At 40.6% G+C, this 14,901-nt stretch overlaps 1 protein-coding gene and 1 long non-coding RNA gene across 4 annotated transcripts in view; both read left to right on the top strand.

Annotated features, from left to right (window-relative positions):
• LOC306663869 overlaps window positions 1–14,901 on the top strand; it is a 408,598-nt gene that overhangs the window by 313,457 nt on the left and 80,240 nt on the right. The gene's annotated exons all lie outside the window — the stretch shown is intronic.
• OSMR (oncostatin M receptor) overlaps window positions 1–14,901 on the top strand; it is a 66,422-nt gene that overhangs the window by 29,997 nt on the left and 21,524 nt on the right. For both annotated transcript variants that reach the window (XM_079144454.1, XM_079144455.1), the window contains exons 4-7: window positions 59–230; window positions 2,003–2,278; window positions 3,540–3,675; window positions 4,563–4,714. In XM_079144454.1, the coding sequence (XP_079000580.1) occupies window positions 59–230; window positions 2,003–2,278; window positions 3,540–3,675; window positions 4,563–4,714 (736 nt within the window). The remainder of the gene's footprint in view (window positions 1–58; window positions 231–2,002; window positions 2,279–3,539; window positions 3,676–4,562; window positions 4,715–14,901) is intronic.

The raw sequence follows: 14,901 nt of genomic DNA, 5'->3' as shown, positions 1-14,901 counted from the left end.
TGACCTATTTTCCAGAAAAGGATGTCTATATGATTTCAAATATTTCCTTTACTTTTAGGGGAATTATAGCACCACTGTGAAGCGGGACCAAGTTCTGCACTGGAGCTGGGAATCCGAGCTCCCTTTAGAATGTGCAACACATTTTGTAAGAATACAGAGTAGGGCAGATGATGCCAAGTTCCCCGAACTGAGTATCTGGAGCAACTGGAGCTCATGGGAGGAAGTTCATGGTAAGAAGTGAGGTGGTTTTAAGAGTGAATAATTTAATACTTAGTTCTACTCAGGGATCAACAGTCAAATAGTGGAAGTTGTCATGAGGACCCCTTTGTAGACACTGACATTATTTTCATTTGTCTTATATTAGAACTAAAAGCAATGTGTGTAACACTTACTATGGGGAGATAGATGGCTGAGTTTTTTACTTCTGAACTTTGTGAATTAATTATGCAATTTAGACAATTTTGTGTTCATTTGCCAACTGTGTAAAGTGTCCCTATTATAGAAAGCTAAGTGAACAAAGCAGAACATAGTTTGTGTTTTCATTAAAACAACACAAAATATGAATATCTCTGGAAAAGAGCTAGGGGCACTTTTTCTGTAAAGGGCCAAAATAACTGTGGTACTTAACTCTGCCTTTGGAAAGCAACTATAGACAATATTTGAACCAATGAGGGTGACTGTGTTCCAATAAAACTTTATTTAAAAAAGCATTTGGTGGCTTGGGTTGGCCTGTGGGCTTGGGTTGGCCCATATGCCATAGCCTGCCAATCCCCAATCTAGAGAAAAGGGAAGAAATATGAAAAATGAAAGCAGTTTTTCATTGGAGTATTGAAATGTTATGGACAAATATGTTTTAAATATCCCTTAATTTTGTGTTTGTTGTAATTCAAATTTAGAGTGGTTTTTGCCATAGTTTCTCATGCTCTGATTAAAATACAGTCCAGTTCTACAATGGAATTTATCTCTTCACTATTTACCCTTTAAATTATTTGAAATTCTGCCAAAAGAATCATTCCTTTGTGAGGCATTTATAAGGATGTACTACCTCAAACTGGTAGCCCTTTAACTTGAGTGGCCTAGTATTTAGACTAATAATAATAGAATTACATCTAGATGCTACTGTTTGAAACACTTGAAATTAGTCCTCACTCCAGACCCATAAAATATGCTTTATTCTTATCCCCACTTCACAGATGAGGAAACTGAGGCACAGGGAGGTTAAAGAACCCAGGCAAAGTCATCAAGCCACTAAATAATGGAACTAGCCTTGGTGGACAGGCAGCCAGCCTGCAGCAGGATGAGAAGTGGATGGGGTGGTGAATCTTGAGCACAAGGGTGGGCAGCTCCTTCAGCTCCTTCAGGCCAGGTGGGAGGAGAGGATAGCAGGGGTGACTGGAGGGAGGTATGGGGGACACTGAGTCTTCTTAAAGAGGGAGAGCCTGAAGACTGAGGTGCAAATGAGTCATAGTGGGAAAACTAAAGCAAAAGGAGATATCTGAATGACTGGTATTTCGGGGAAGGTGGAAAGAGAGGTGATCTAGTTGAATAGTGAGACTATGAGGGACAAGTGACTTGGGAGCTGGATAGACCCAGCAGATCCTAGTGTGCTTACCACTGACTGAGCACACTTAGAAAGTCTACCCACCCTGTTGGTGTAAGGTAGGGAGAGTGGCATGAGGTGAGGTACAGAGGCACTTGGCTCAGGGCCTCTCCATAGAGCTGCTCTCTGTAGAACTGTTACGCTCACTTAACAATGACAACAGTACAGTAGTCACCAGTGGTACTGGTAATGGTGCCATCTTTGGCGATAATGGCAACAACAGTGGTTCTGGTGTAAAGGAGTGCCTGATATGGACCAAAGGGTGTCAGTTTGGTGTGGAAATTTAGGCTTCTATTTTTCCTAGGAGATAGAAAAAGCCAAAGCCATCTTCTGAGGGTAAGGTAGAGGGGATTTTGTCTCAAGTCCTGAATGAAATTCTAATCAAACTTTTTTGTCTTGCAGTTCAACATTCTCTTGGACCAAATACACTGTTAGTGTTCCCTAAAAATAAGCTGGTGGAAGAAGGCTCCAGTATCACCATCTGTTATATTTCTGGGATCAATCACAATAACATAACCTGTTACTTGCATGATAAACTGATTTATGGAGTACAACTTGATTCAAAAGCTTCTGCATTCAAGTTGAATAACGTTCCTTTCATTAGGAAATCAGGGACAAATTTCTTTTGTGAGGTGAACCAAACAGATATTAAAAGTGGCGCCACTTTCTTTGTGTCAAGTAAGTGTACCAATTTTGTTTCCCCCTCTTATCATTCCCTGTGGAACAAGCTGACTCTCCTTTACCAGAAGACAAGTAAACATTTCTGTGCACGATCTTAGTTTCCTTTTGTTTCCCAAGTCTTCTAGGAGAGATTCTGAAAATGAAATTCCAAAGCAGTATTTCCAGGATTTCCTGTTAGTTTCCTTGCCCTTAAAAACAATTTTATTCCTAGAAACTGACAGTACTAAAGGAGAGAAAGTTCAGGTCATGACCTGGACTACTGAGAAAATAGCCTGCTTTGCCTCAGCTATGGTGGAATTATCTCAGGATCATGGAGGGAGCGGGGGTAGTGGGGGTTGGGGAGTGGGGGGGGCTATGGACCATCTGGCCACAGAAACATAACCAGGGTGGTGGTCCAGAAGACATGGGTTCACTCATGTTCTGGCTCAAGCCCTGGCTGGGTCTGTGCTCTTGGCAAAGTTTTCTAGCCTCTCTGAACCGGTATGGGGATGATGGTGGTTGGGGGGATTAATGACCATGTACAGTGCCAGGCCTCAATGCCATGGTGGCATGTACCCAAAGCCAACAAATGGTGGCCATTCTTGTTCTAAGCTGTGGGGAAAATTTGTTCCATGGGCTATATCAGTGGAGTGGGGAACACGTTGATATTTCTGTAGCTCTCTGTGTGCTCCCTCAGTGGCCTCCTGCTCTTTGTCTTGAGTCCCATTTTCCTGGACAGTAGGACAATGTCTGCAACAGCTCTCTCCTTGCTTCCATCGCCAAAGCAGGTAATTCCAGTCTCCTGGATGCTTAATTCATCTGTGCGCCTTAACATGGGCACTAGGAAGAGCAGTGACTCTAGCATCCTAGAGTTGCTTTGCTATTTCTTGGGACTCTGAGCTTCCAGCTGTTGAGTTTTTCCAGTTCACAGAGTCTGATTTTCTAGAAACTCCTGGGCTTTCTATAAGCCACATCACCCAAAATGAAACACCAAACAGGCCCTAGGGAGACAGCCTCTCAAACAGACATGGTGCACAGCACTGACTATCCATTCCCATCATATCCCAGAAAATCACGGAAGAGGGGGCTTCAGAATGATGAAATGCTATAATGTGACTCGATTAGGTATTGATATGTGGATTTCCACACTGAGTTTTTCTTCATTGTTCTAAATAACCCCATGGCTTCAGATCCCAATTAGGGGATTTCCATTTGACTTCTCTTTCAATAAAGGGGTTTAATTAGGTCTTTCATCTGTTTATTTTCTTTGTATGGGCAGAAGTACTCGAGGAACCCAAGAACTTTTCTTGTGAAACTCAGGACTTCAAGACCTTGAAATGTACTTGGTATCCTGGGGTAGACACTGGCTTGGACTGGAATATACAACCTTCCCAAAGCTACACTTTATTTGAATCGTAAGTTAGCTCTGGTTTTATTGACAGATTCTTCCTTGTTTGAGATGTATGTGACAACAAGCAACACTTAGATGTCGCAGAAAGTTGATAGAAATGTTTCCAAATTACCTGCCAGAGTCAGGAGGAAATCTTTAAGTGATTATAGGTGTATAATACTCTCTACCTGAGGGGTTTCTTTTTCTTCAAAAATATGTACCATAAAAACAAGAAAGGCAGTTCATACTATATCCTTATGTGAAAGAAATCCCATCTGATGATCTGTCTCTACCTCTTTTTCCAACTTTTTAAGACCATTTAAATGTAATTGATTGAATTGCACATGATGGCACACTCCTGTAAACCCAGCTACTCTGGAGGCCGAGGCAGGAGGATCAAAACAAAAAGTTGTGTACAGGGCTGGGGAGATAGCTCAGTTGGTAGAGTGCTTGCCTTGCAAGCACAAGGCCCTGGGTTCGATCCCCAGCACCAAAAAAAAAAAAAAAAAAAAAAAAAAAAAAAAAAAAAAAAAGTTGTGTACAATGAATCAAAATGCAATCTATAAAAATTAAAAACTAAAAAAAAAAAGGAAGCTTGAGGCCAGTTTGGGAAACTTAACAAGACCATGTCTCAAAATAAAAAAATAAAAAGATCTGGGGACATAGCTCAATGGTAGAGCACCCCTGAGCTAAGTCACCAGTAGCAACCACACAAAGCTGAATGATATTCTCACCACTTACAAGGGGGAATCAGCAATTCATTGTTAATACATTTAATCAAATAGAGCAAAAACACAGAAATAGTGTTTTCGTTACTGGTATCTCAGTTATGGATCAATGACAATAAGTTATGACAATAAGTTTTAAATAATAAACTCTTTAATTGTTGTTTTGTTTTGTTTTGTTTTGAAGATTTTCTGGAAAAAAACAAAATTGCAAACACAAGAACTCGTGCAATTGGAAAATAACTCAAGATGTACAAGAAACATATAATTTTACTCTCACGGCAGCCAATTACTTTAGGAAGAGAAGTGCTAATATTATTTTTAACCTGACTCATCGAGGTGAGACTAGAGTCCTTACAGCCTACTGTGCCATGATCAAGTCAATGTGCTGTTGATTTTTGCCTAATTCACAGCCTAAGTCAAAGTTAAACTTCATACCTGTTGGTCACGCCACACTTGCCCTCCCAGTTGCAGACATCCCTATTGTTTATCTGGATAACGTTTTAAGCACCTGTGAACTTACTAACCAACTTAAAAACTAGGACTCTGACGTAAACTTATTTGATGTTCTGTTCCACTGCCTCCCCACCTGTCTCCTTCCACAAGATTATTTTTCATTTAAATTGTGTATAGGTGTGTTTGTGTGTTTCTTATTTCTTATAAGAAATAAATTTAATTTTGTATGGTTTTAACGTATATGAAGGAAGTCCAGCTGTGCGTAATAATCTAGTAACTGCTTTTTATAAATATTAAATGGCAAAGGATTGCTCATATTGTTGAGTGTTGCTAGTCCTTCCATTTTACTACTATATAGCATTTCATGTACATATACAATATTTTATTCACTTATCTTTTAATAGATTTCAAGTTGTATCCAGGTTTTTGCTTTTGAATACTGTTTTCATTAATATGAGCATTTTATACATGTTTTAGTACACATATACAATAGTTTTTCTTGAGTAATATACCTAAGGATAGAATTGGCAAAGTTGCAGAGTATCTGAGTGTTTACCTTATATGAGGTAATATCAAATTATTTCCAAAGAAATAGTGCCAATAGATTCACCTTAGGTGCACACACATTCTCTTCACGTTGGTTATTCTTACTCTTCATTTTTGCCAACTGAGTGGGTGTAAAATAGTAGTGATGATGGTTTCGATCTACACATCCTTAGGACTAAATAACTCTTCCTATGTTTTCAACACATTTGCTTTCTCTTCTATAAAATGTTTGTTTGTGTTCTTTGTCTTCTTTTCTGTGGATTGTTTAAACTTTTTATTGACAATCTATATATTCTTGGTGCTTTGTTTGTGCACCTGTATTGCTAATATCTTCTCCCAGATTGTAACTCTTCATTCTCTTATACATGACTATTGATAAATAAAAGCTCTCGACTTTAATATAATTATGCCAAAAAGTTTTAAAGAAATCCTTTCCTATCCCAAGATCAGAAATCTAGTCACCTATAATATTTTACTAAGAATTTTAAAGTTGTTTTTTTAAAAATTAAAGTCCCTGTTTTTTTTTTTTTTTTCTTTCAATTAAATGCAAGTGGAGCTGTTTTGTATATTAGATAGCGATTTAATATTGAAGTTTTCTTATGAGTCACCATTGCTTCATTTCCGTTGAGTGAGTAGCTCTTCTTTCCCTGTGATTTGATGTGCCAGCTCTCACTGTTATGACAGCTCAGTGGAGTTGTAGACTATTAATTCCACTGGTTAGTTTGTCACTTTTGCACCAGTATCAGATCAACCAAATTAACTTCATTTGGTTAGTTTGCTTAGAGTCTTGATATAAGGTGGGTCAACTCCCTGCTCTTGGCCAAATGTATCCTCACTGTTCTTGGTGCTGTGTTCTTCTGTATGAACTTGAGTCTCTTCCGAAAACCCTGCTGGTTTTTTCATTGGATTTGTAATTAATCTACAAATGTAATTTGGATAACTATGTTTTTTCATGAAATATTTTTTAGATGTTGATGAACCTTTATTTTATTCATTTATTTATACGTGGTGCTGAGATTCAAACCCAGTGCCTCATACGTGCTAGGCAAGTGCTCTACCACTAAGCCACAACCCCAGCCCCCTGGATAACTATCTTTATGTTACCAAGTCTTCCTGTGCATGTACGTGGTATTTTTTTTACACATATTTAGGCCTTTGTTAATGTCTGTTCATGAAGTTTTAAAATCTTCCCATGTCTTCCTGCATGGTTTTTGTGCTACAATCACTAAAGCAATTTCCAAAAACAATTTAAACTATTTTAAACATTTAATCTTCCCATTTTCTCTCCTCTCATTTTGAATTTTTTTAAAAAAATTCAGAAATCCCTCCATTTTAAAAAATAGTTGTTTATTTTCTTTAAAATCCAATAATTTTACTATACTCCATCTTCCCCATCAGAGCATGGAGACATTACATATTATATCATCTTCCTTTTAACCCTTACTGGATCTTTTTGGTTATAAGTAACTATGTATTTTTAAAGTTTACCACCAGTTCTTAAGCCAATACTATCCAGTTTAGTTATTTGAAGTTCATATTTATGGGAGCAGGGCCTATGAATCTTCCAGTGTCAGTAAAGTTTTGGCTGTGGTCTTTGTATTTAAAGGTCAGTTTGAATGGATATAAAATCTTTTAACTCTTTGAGTGTCATAAATTGCATTTCTCCATTTTCTCTTGCCGTATAGCAACACTGACAAAGAACTCATGGTCATGGTAATCTACTTGTTTTCCATTAGAAAGCCATGTGGTTTTGTTGCCTAAATGCCCAAAGGATTTTTTTTTTTTCTTTAGAACCCAGTAATTTTACAATAGTGTGTCATGGTGTTGTCAAGGCCGAGTTGATATTTTTGGTAAGTTGATATTTTTTCAGTATGTAGCTCCAAAGACGTAAATGAAAGTATTTTAATTATAGTTTTTTTTGTATTTGCTAACCTATCTACCATATTGTGAGGCAATAAAGATCAGGCGGAGATTAAAGGACAGACCCCAGTCTTGTCAGTTCTCTTCTTTTGATATTTCTTTCTCAGAAATTCCTAGTTTCCCTTTATCAGGTCTTCTTTCCAATCTTCAGTATGGGCCACTTTCTCTTGAATTATTTTTTATCTCTTCATTTATTTTAGATTCTTAAAATTTGTCTTCTTTTACCTTCTCTTCGCTCAAGGGTCTACCTGTTGTGTTTATTTACTCTTGGATCTTCTTCCAGTTTAGTTTTCATTTTTAATTCATTTTTAAAAATTTTATGTCTATTTATTTCTTGAGTTGTTACTTCAGTTATGACTCTTTCTAAATCTGAGTTTTATTATTCTTTAATATCTTGCATCACTTTTCCCAAGTCTCTAGTCTATTTTGAAATAGTCTGTTATCTCACTGGCTTCTTCATTGCCCTTGGTTATGCCCTCTTTTCCATACACAGTGGTACTTGCATGTGCCCTTGCTCTCATTACTCAATCTGCTAGAAGTTTAAGTATTTGTGTTTTTTTTTCCCCAAAAAAACAAACAAGCAAATTTGACTTTAAAATATTCTTTTAATTGTATCTTTCTTTGCTAATTGAATTTCTTCTTTTATTTTCATTATCTGTTCTCTTTTGCTTCCTTGAATTTATTCTGTATTCTTTTAATTTTCTTAAGTTGGATACTGGTTCACAAATACAGTGCTTTAAGATATAAATTTTCATTTAAATTTCAGTTTTTACCATCCAAAATAATCCAGTAAATGTTGACATTGGAATGCCTTCAGTATAATGAACTATATATGATACCATCTATAATCCATGAATTGTGTTTTAAAATTTTCCTAATAGAAGAATTTTTGTCGCTTCATTATTAATTTCTAAAAGATTTCACTGTGGTCAGTAAAGATGTCTATGTGATGCATGTGCATTGAACTTGTTGAGTTTTGTTTTGTGGTCTTCTGCCTTGCTGTCAGCATGTGGTCTGTGGACTGGAAATGTCTGTCACCTGGGATCTTTGTGGAAGTGCAGAATCTCAGTCATCAGCCTAGCATCCATGAATTGTAATTGTTCTGTGTATCTATTAGATCAAACGTGTTAGTTGTGTTGTTCACATCTTTTATGTCCTTGAGTTTTGCTTATCAGTCTATCAATAATTGGGAAGGATTTATTAAAATTACCTACTGTTTATATAATAGAATCATTTCTTCTTATAGTAACATTGATTTTTGTCTTAAGTATTTTGAGGATATTTTATCAAACTTGTATTTTAAAATTGCTCTATCTTTTGTATGAGACTTTCCATAGCTTTAAAAATAATGTTTCTGTTACTTAAAATTCTATTTGTTCTAAAACCACTTGTCATGGTTTAGGTCTGGAATGTCCCTAAAAGCCTCATGTTTTGAAGGTATGGTCCCCAAAGCAGCAATGATCAGAGGTGAGGCTTTCAGGAAATGATTAGATCAAGAGGGCTTTAACCTCATCAGTGGATTAATCCACTTGATGGAGTAATAATTTAAATGGACCACCAGGAAGTGGTAGAAACTATAGTCAGGTAAAGCATATCTGGAGGAAAGAGGTCACTAGGGACATGACCCTGGGGACTCTGTCTTGTCTCTGGATGCTTCCTCTCTCTTCTCCCTCTCCCTCTCTCCCTCCGCCTCCCCCTTCTACCCCTACCCTTCCTGGCTACCATAATCTGAACCACTTTCCTCTGCCATGCCCTTCTGCCATGATGTTATGCCCCACTTCAGGTTCAAAGCAATGGAGCCAGCCCACCATGGACTGAAACCTCTGAAACCATGAGCTAAAATGTCAGGTATTTTGATCACAGTGTTGAAGAGCTGACTGGCATCACTGCTACATCGTAGTCTGTAAACCAGGTGGTTGTATTCCTGTTGCACAGGTCTCTCGTTATTTTGGCATGTGCGCCTGACTTCTCCTACAAGTAGTATCCAACAACTTGGACTTTTACCATGTTGTCAGAACATACTTATCAGGGGAAGATGTAATAGTCCAGGCCAAGTCTTTTCAGCAGGGGATGAGCTAGGATCAGTAACTAGAGACCCTAGGAAACCAGAATTAAGCACTCCTTCCTGCACCAAACAGCTCTTCAGTTCCAGGTTTCATGCTTATCCCTCACATAGCAGCATAGAAGGTTAGATGGCACTCCACCAGACCTGGGAATTCAGGGGAGAGGCACGGGGAAGGAACACCTAAGGCTTTTTGGCTCCATGGGTTTTCCTTGGCTGCTTGTAGTGCTCCTTACTCCTGGGGATACCTGCTCCAGTGGTCTGAGTTTTTACCAGTGTGTGTGGAGGTAAGGGTGTGCGGAGTTCCTTAGTTTTCTCTGAATCTTCATCCAGTGTGGATGGGGGAGGGAGCCATCATCCTGTCCTAGTTGAGCAATTTATTAGAAGGTCTTCTTTTTTTTATCTCCCTTGTCATCTTTGGTCCAACTATTACCAACTGGCATTTGTATTGGCCAGACCGGATCTTGATTTGATATCATATCCGAAGGCTTTCAACTATGACAGAACCATCACAACAACGATTTTTCTATGCTCCTTTAACTAGAATAAAGAAGTGGCCCTTTATTTAGGAGCCCAAATCAGGTTGTCTTTTTAGATAGAGAGTACCTTAAGTCTTGCCCATATGCTTTTTCTCTTGCCCACTGGAAGATCTAACATGCTTGTGGCTTTAATAACTTCCTGCATACTAATGAGGTTCTCTTAGCTGAAATTTTGTATATCTGAGTATATTCTTGACACCTCAAACACAAAGTTGAACTCATGCTATTACTCCCTTCTCCAACTTGGTCCTGTTCTAGCATGTTCCATCTCTGTGAATGACATGGCCAACAATCCAACTTTCCGCAAGTCAGTTATGGGAATCATCCTTGCACTTTTCTCTCTCTGACCACTCACACTTACTCCACCTGCAATTTCTATTTATTTTTTGCCTAAATATGTCTTATACTTACTCACTTTTTTCCATCTGTGCCATTATTCCTAGTCCAATCCACTACCCTCCTCACTTGAACCACTGCTATGACTTCCTACCAGGTCTAGAAGTCTCTTGTTCTTTAAGCCTTGGCAAAGGTGGTCATCTCAAAACTAAATTTGTCACTCCTTCCTCCCTTCTACTCCCAGCCTCCTTTTACCTTCTTGACTCTTACATGTCTTGTAGATCAACTTATTCACCATGCCACCTTCCAGCATAGAGTGAGCAAAACTGAGCAAGTGTTCCTAATAAGCTCAAATGCTAATGTGTGTCGAGGAGATCCACGGTGACCGTGGGAAGCGTGTTGATGTGGCAAACATGTAAACAAGTGGGGTAATTTTAAGTATTGATAATTCTTGTTCACAGGATAACATGCAAGTAATGGTATACAGAAGGCCTAAGATGCTGCTTCATCGGGATGGTTGGGGGAAACTTCTCTGAAGGAGTAGAGTCCTGCAGGATGAGCAGAAGGGAGCCGACATCCAGGGGAAGAGAATATGATGCAAAAAAACCAGGATTTGAAAAGGTTGTGGGGTGGAACAAGTTTAGGGGTGTTTTGAGGGGCAGAAAGAATGTCCTTGTGTCTTTACTATAAGATAAAAAGGAGACTGGAGTGGCTGGCAGTGATCAGATAACAGCAGCTATGGAATAGGATGAGACTTTTGGATTGGAAGGTTTTCATCAGGAGAAAGACATGATGGGATTTAGGTGCAGAAAAAATCCCTTACGCTGGGCCATAAGGGTAGGGTGGTGGTAGGGAGATGGTAGGGGCTGTTGCAGCAATGGAGTTGGTGGAAAGAGAACATATTTGGAGCATAGTTTGGAATGGAGCTGATAGGATTTATGACAGGAAGTCATGGCAGGATTAATAGGGAAAGAGAATTTAGGATGACCCCTGGGATTTGGGCTTAACTAACTGGGCAAACAAGTGTTTTCTAACACTAGCCAACTACGGTTTTTTGGCTGTGGTTGTGATATCTTGCCACAGAGTCCTGGAGTTTAAACAGAGCACCTCCGGCTTCTTTCCCTGCGCTGAGAGCCAGTTCTCACCTGGTAAGCCTGGGCCCATGTTCTTTGGGTAAACATTGTGGTATCAGGAATACTGCTGTAGTTTACCATGGGCAGTATGAGAGGTGGCTCTGCTATGTGACACAAGGCCGAGGGTGGCTTCCTGGTTACCCACAGTGACACCAGATTGGAGAGCTAACGAAGGCATTGTCCTTCCAGGCCTCTGCTGCTGTGTCCTTGTGGGGAAAGCAGATGACAGGCTTGTGTCCCATTCCCTTCCCTCCTGGGGACTTGGTGTTCCCTATGTATAGGATAGGGATTGGACCCAGTAGGTATAGTTGCCTAGTCTCTCTGTCCCTACTACCTCTGTGGGTACCCATTGCCCTTATTGCCTGATCCAGATCTCCTGGCCTCAGTCAGTTAGTCCAGGGGGAAAGACAATGTCCTATACAAACCTGGAATGTATGGTAATGTCCATACAACTGGAAGGACTCTGGTACTGCTTGGTCCCATTTTCTACCTGCTTGGGGTCTCACAGGGGTTGCATATTGGGGAAGTGTCACCTCCACGTTATAGAGTTGGGGGAGAATTGCTGGAGTACTATGGTGCCTGAGCCACAAACCACTCCCTGACATGTGCACTAATGGAATGAAGGAAAAATAATGACTGGGAACACTGAGGTTGGAATTTGGTAGATGCAGCCTAAGATGCAGCTGCCTGGCCCACCTCCACCCCTACCAAGCTCAGTGTTTCCCAACATGCACTTCAGGGCCATGTCCCCCCTTTTGCTAGAGTGCAGTGTTTCATGCCCACATTGCCCTAGCCAGATGAGGATGCCATCCTGTATAGCAGTCATCTTGATGGATATCCTTTCTTTGGTGTTGTGTGAGTCGGCTGTTCCACTGTCTAATGGCTCCATTGGCCTGTGGATAACAAATGGAAAGTCCACCTGTTGTGTTGCTTGGGTGATGAGGATGCTTCTTGGTCAGGGTAAAGTCTCATGGGGTATCCTAAAAGATGCCATCAGTTCCTCTTAAGGGTCGCTTTGGTACTAACCAGGTCCGTGTAAGCAACACATATTTATCTCTTCTAGGCAGAAATTGATTGCCATCGTCTTATCCCTACACAGTGGATTCTTTAGTCACTCCTTTGTATTCTGCTGAACAGTTGGCAAGGTTCTAGGCAATGGCCCATGAGTTGGTGCAAAGGGATCAATATATGGTGGTAGGGGTGACTGATATGACCATTGCCACTGTGTGAAGTTTGGCCTCTTGGGAAGAACATCCAAGTCCAGACTCAATCCAAAGATGGCCATCCACTGGCCAGATGGCAGCTACAGCCCACATACTGTCTGCTTTTAGAGTGCAGAGCTATTGGTAAACTGTGCCATGCCATCAGAAAGCATGGTTTTGAATTTGGGGTTCCACATAATCATAGGAGGAGCCAAAACAGGCTTTTCAGGTCACTTGGTCCTGAAAGTTAGCTATTAATTTATCGAATCTATGGGTCTCTCGAGTTCCCAGAGGGGCTTGATCTGAAATGTTCCAATTTTACTCTGTTGAACCTGTTCAATGCTATTGGTGGGATCTGCATGCACCCAAGTAAGAGTGTGCAGTTTTAGCTTCTCAAGTGGCACTCTGACCATAAAATGCAAAGTCTCCAAACAGCACTATCTGCCAGCAAGCAGGGAACTGCCATTTAAAAGTGGCGGCTTCCTTTGGACTCTGTAGGTGTCCAGAATCCACCCTTCTGGCTCACCCTCCTGGCAGTTTTTTCTTACCACATTCTGTAATCAGGAAGTGGGAGGTTTTAGATTGCGATTCTATCTGGCTAGCAGACTCCAGAGGTTTGAGAAGCAGTGCCCAGATTCCAACCTGTTGAATGACTTTCAAAACAGGCTATTGCAAAGAGTCCATTTAAAGACAATGGCCTTGTTGGTCACCTTGAATAAGGGGAGCAAAAGGACACCCGGGTTGGGCATATGCTGTCTCCATTACCCAGAGAAACCCATCAGCAGATATTGTGCTTCCTTTTTATTAGTGGGTGCAGGCAGGGCCAGCTATTTTTGTTTGATGGTATTTGGGATATTTCTTTGGCTCTCAGCCCAAATGGCTTTGGCAATTAACCTCTAGTGGTCCATGGTTAGTCTCAAAGCCCAGGAGACCTTTATGACCAGTGAGACTAGGCTGTAACATTGTGACATTTCTGTGTCAAGTCCTATATTAACGAAGTAACTAATCTCTTCTGCTCAGTATGCAGTACTCCTTTTGAGGAATACCCCTCTAGGACTATGGCTGTTTAGGTGGAAGAAGGAGTGGGCACAACCACTGTTATTTGTGGAATTCTCGGCTGTGAGGGAGCTACCACTCCGGTGGAAGAAGCATTCTGTGCTACAGCAAACAAAATGCCAATATCTATAATACACCCAGTGACCCAAGGGCCCTACCAGTAAGCAGATATGCATCATGGATCATTGTATCTGCCCCCAAAACTCCCAAAGTCTTCAATTTATTTTTTTCCTGTAAGGAGACTGGAAGTATTTTCATGTGAGCTCCAATCTCCAAGAACCTCAGAATATTCTGAATTTCATACTTTTCCCTTTGATCTTGACAGGAGTTGAGGGCCATTGGCTTCTCATGGGGAACCCAGAAACTTTGGCCCCATTCCTAGCTATAGGCTATTCAGCCTGAGACATTGGGCCTGCAATGACCCAGACTCACCACTAGGCTGCAGGAGACTCCCCTGGCTTTTGTCCACATCTGTCCTTCAGATCCTGAGTCTCCCTTCCTATGCAAGCTGCAGTGCTCATGTTAGCCCCCTTCCAGATGTCTTAAGGATCACTGGAGGACTTCTTTCTTCCCTCTCAGATGCTGTGTTAGTCAGTTTTTCATCACTGTGACCAAAATACCTTACAATAACAACTTAGAGGAGGAGAAGTTTATTTGGCTCATGGTTTCAGAGATTCATTTCATGGACAGTCAACTCCCTTGCTCTGGGCCCAAGGTGAGGCAGAGCGTATCGTGGAAGAAGAACATGGCAGAGGAGCACTGCTCTGCTCTTGGGGCCAGGAAAGACAGAGAGAGAGGGAGGGAAGGGGTTGGGGGATGATGTCCCTTCCAGGGCATGCTCCCAGTGACCCACCCCTCCAACCACAGCCCACCAGGCTACAGTTCCCACCCACTTATTCCATTCAAAGAAGAATGGATTGGTTACGGCTCTCACAATCCAATCATTTCACCTTTGATATTTTTGCATTAAAGCAGGAGCTTTTGGGAGAAACTTTGTATCCAAAGCACAACAGATGCCTAAGAGAACATCTGAATATTCACTGCCCAAGCTTTCCAGAAATAAAAGATAACATAAGTGCCTGACAGGGAATTGTGACTGAGCATCCCTATTTCTACATATATTTTTTTTTCTGTCTTAGTCCATGCAACACATGCTTGTGTGTGTGTGTGTGTGTGTGTGTGTGTGTGTGTGTGTGTGTGTGCACACGCATGCACATGAGTGTTAGAGAGAGCAACCTATGTCCCCCTCACTATCCTTTTCCCATAAATCATCCAG

Source organism: Sciurus vulgaris, assembly GCF_902686455.1.
Source record: "Sciurus vulgaris genome assembly, chromosome: 6".
Lineage (NCBI taxonomy): Eukaryota > Metazoa > Chordata > Mammalia > Rodentia > Sciuridae > Sciurus > Sciurus vulgaris.
This window is presented reverse-complemented; position numbering and strand designations above follow the sequence as displayed.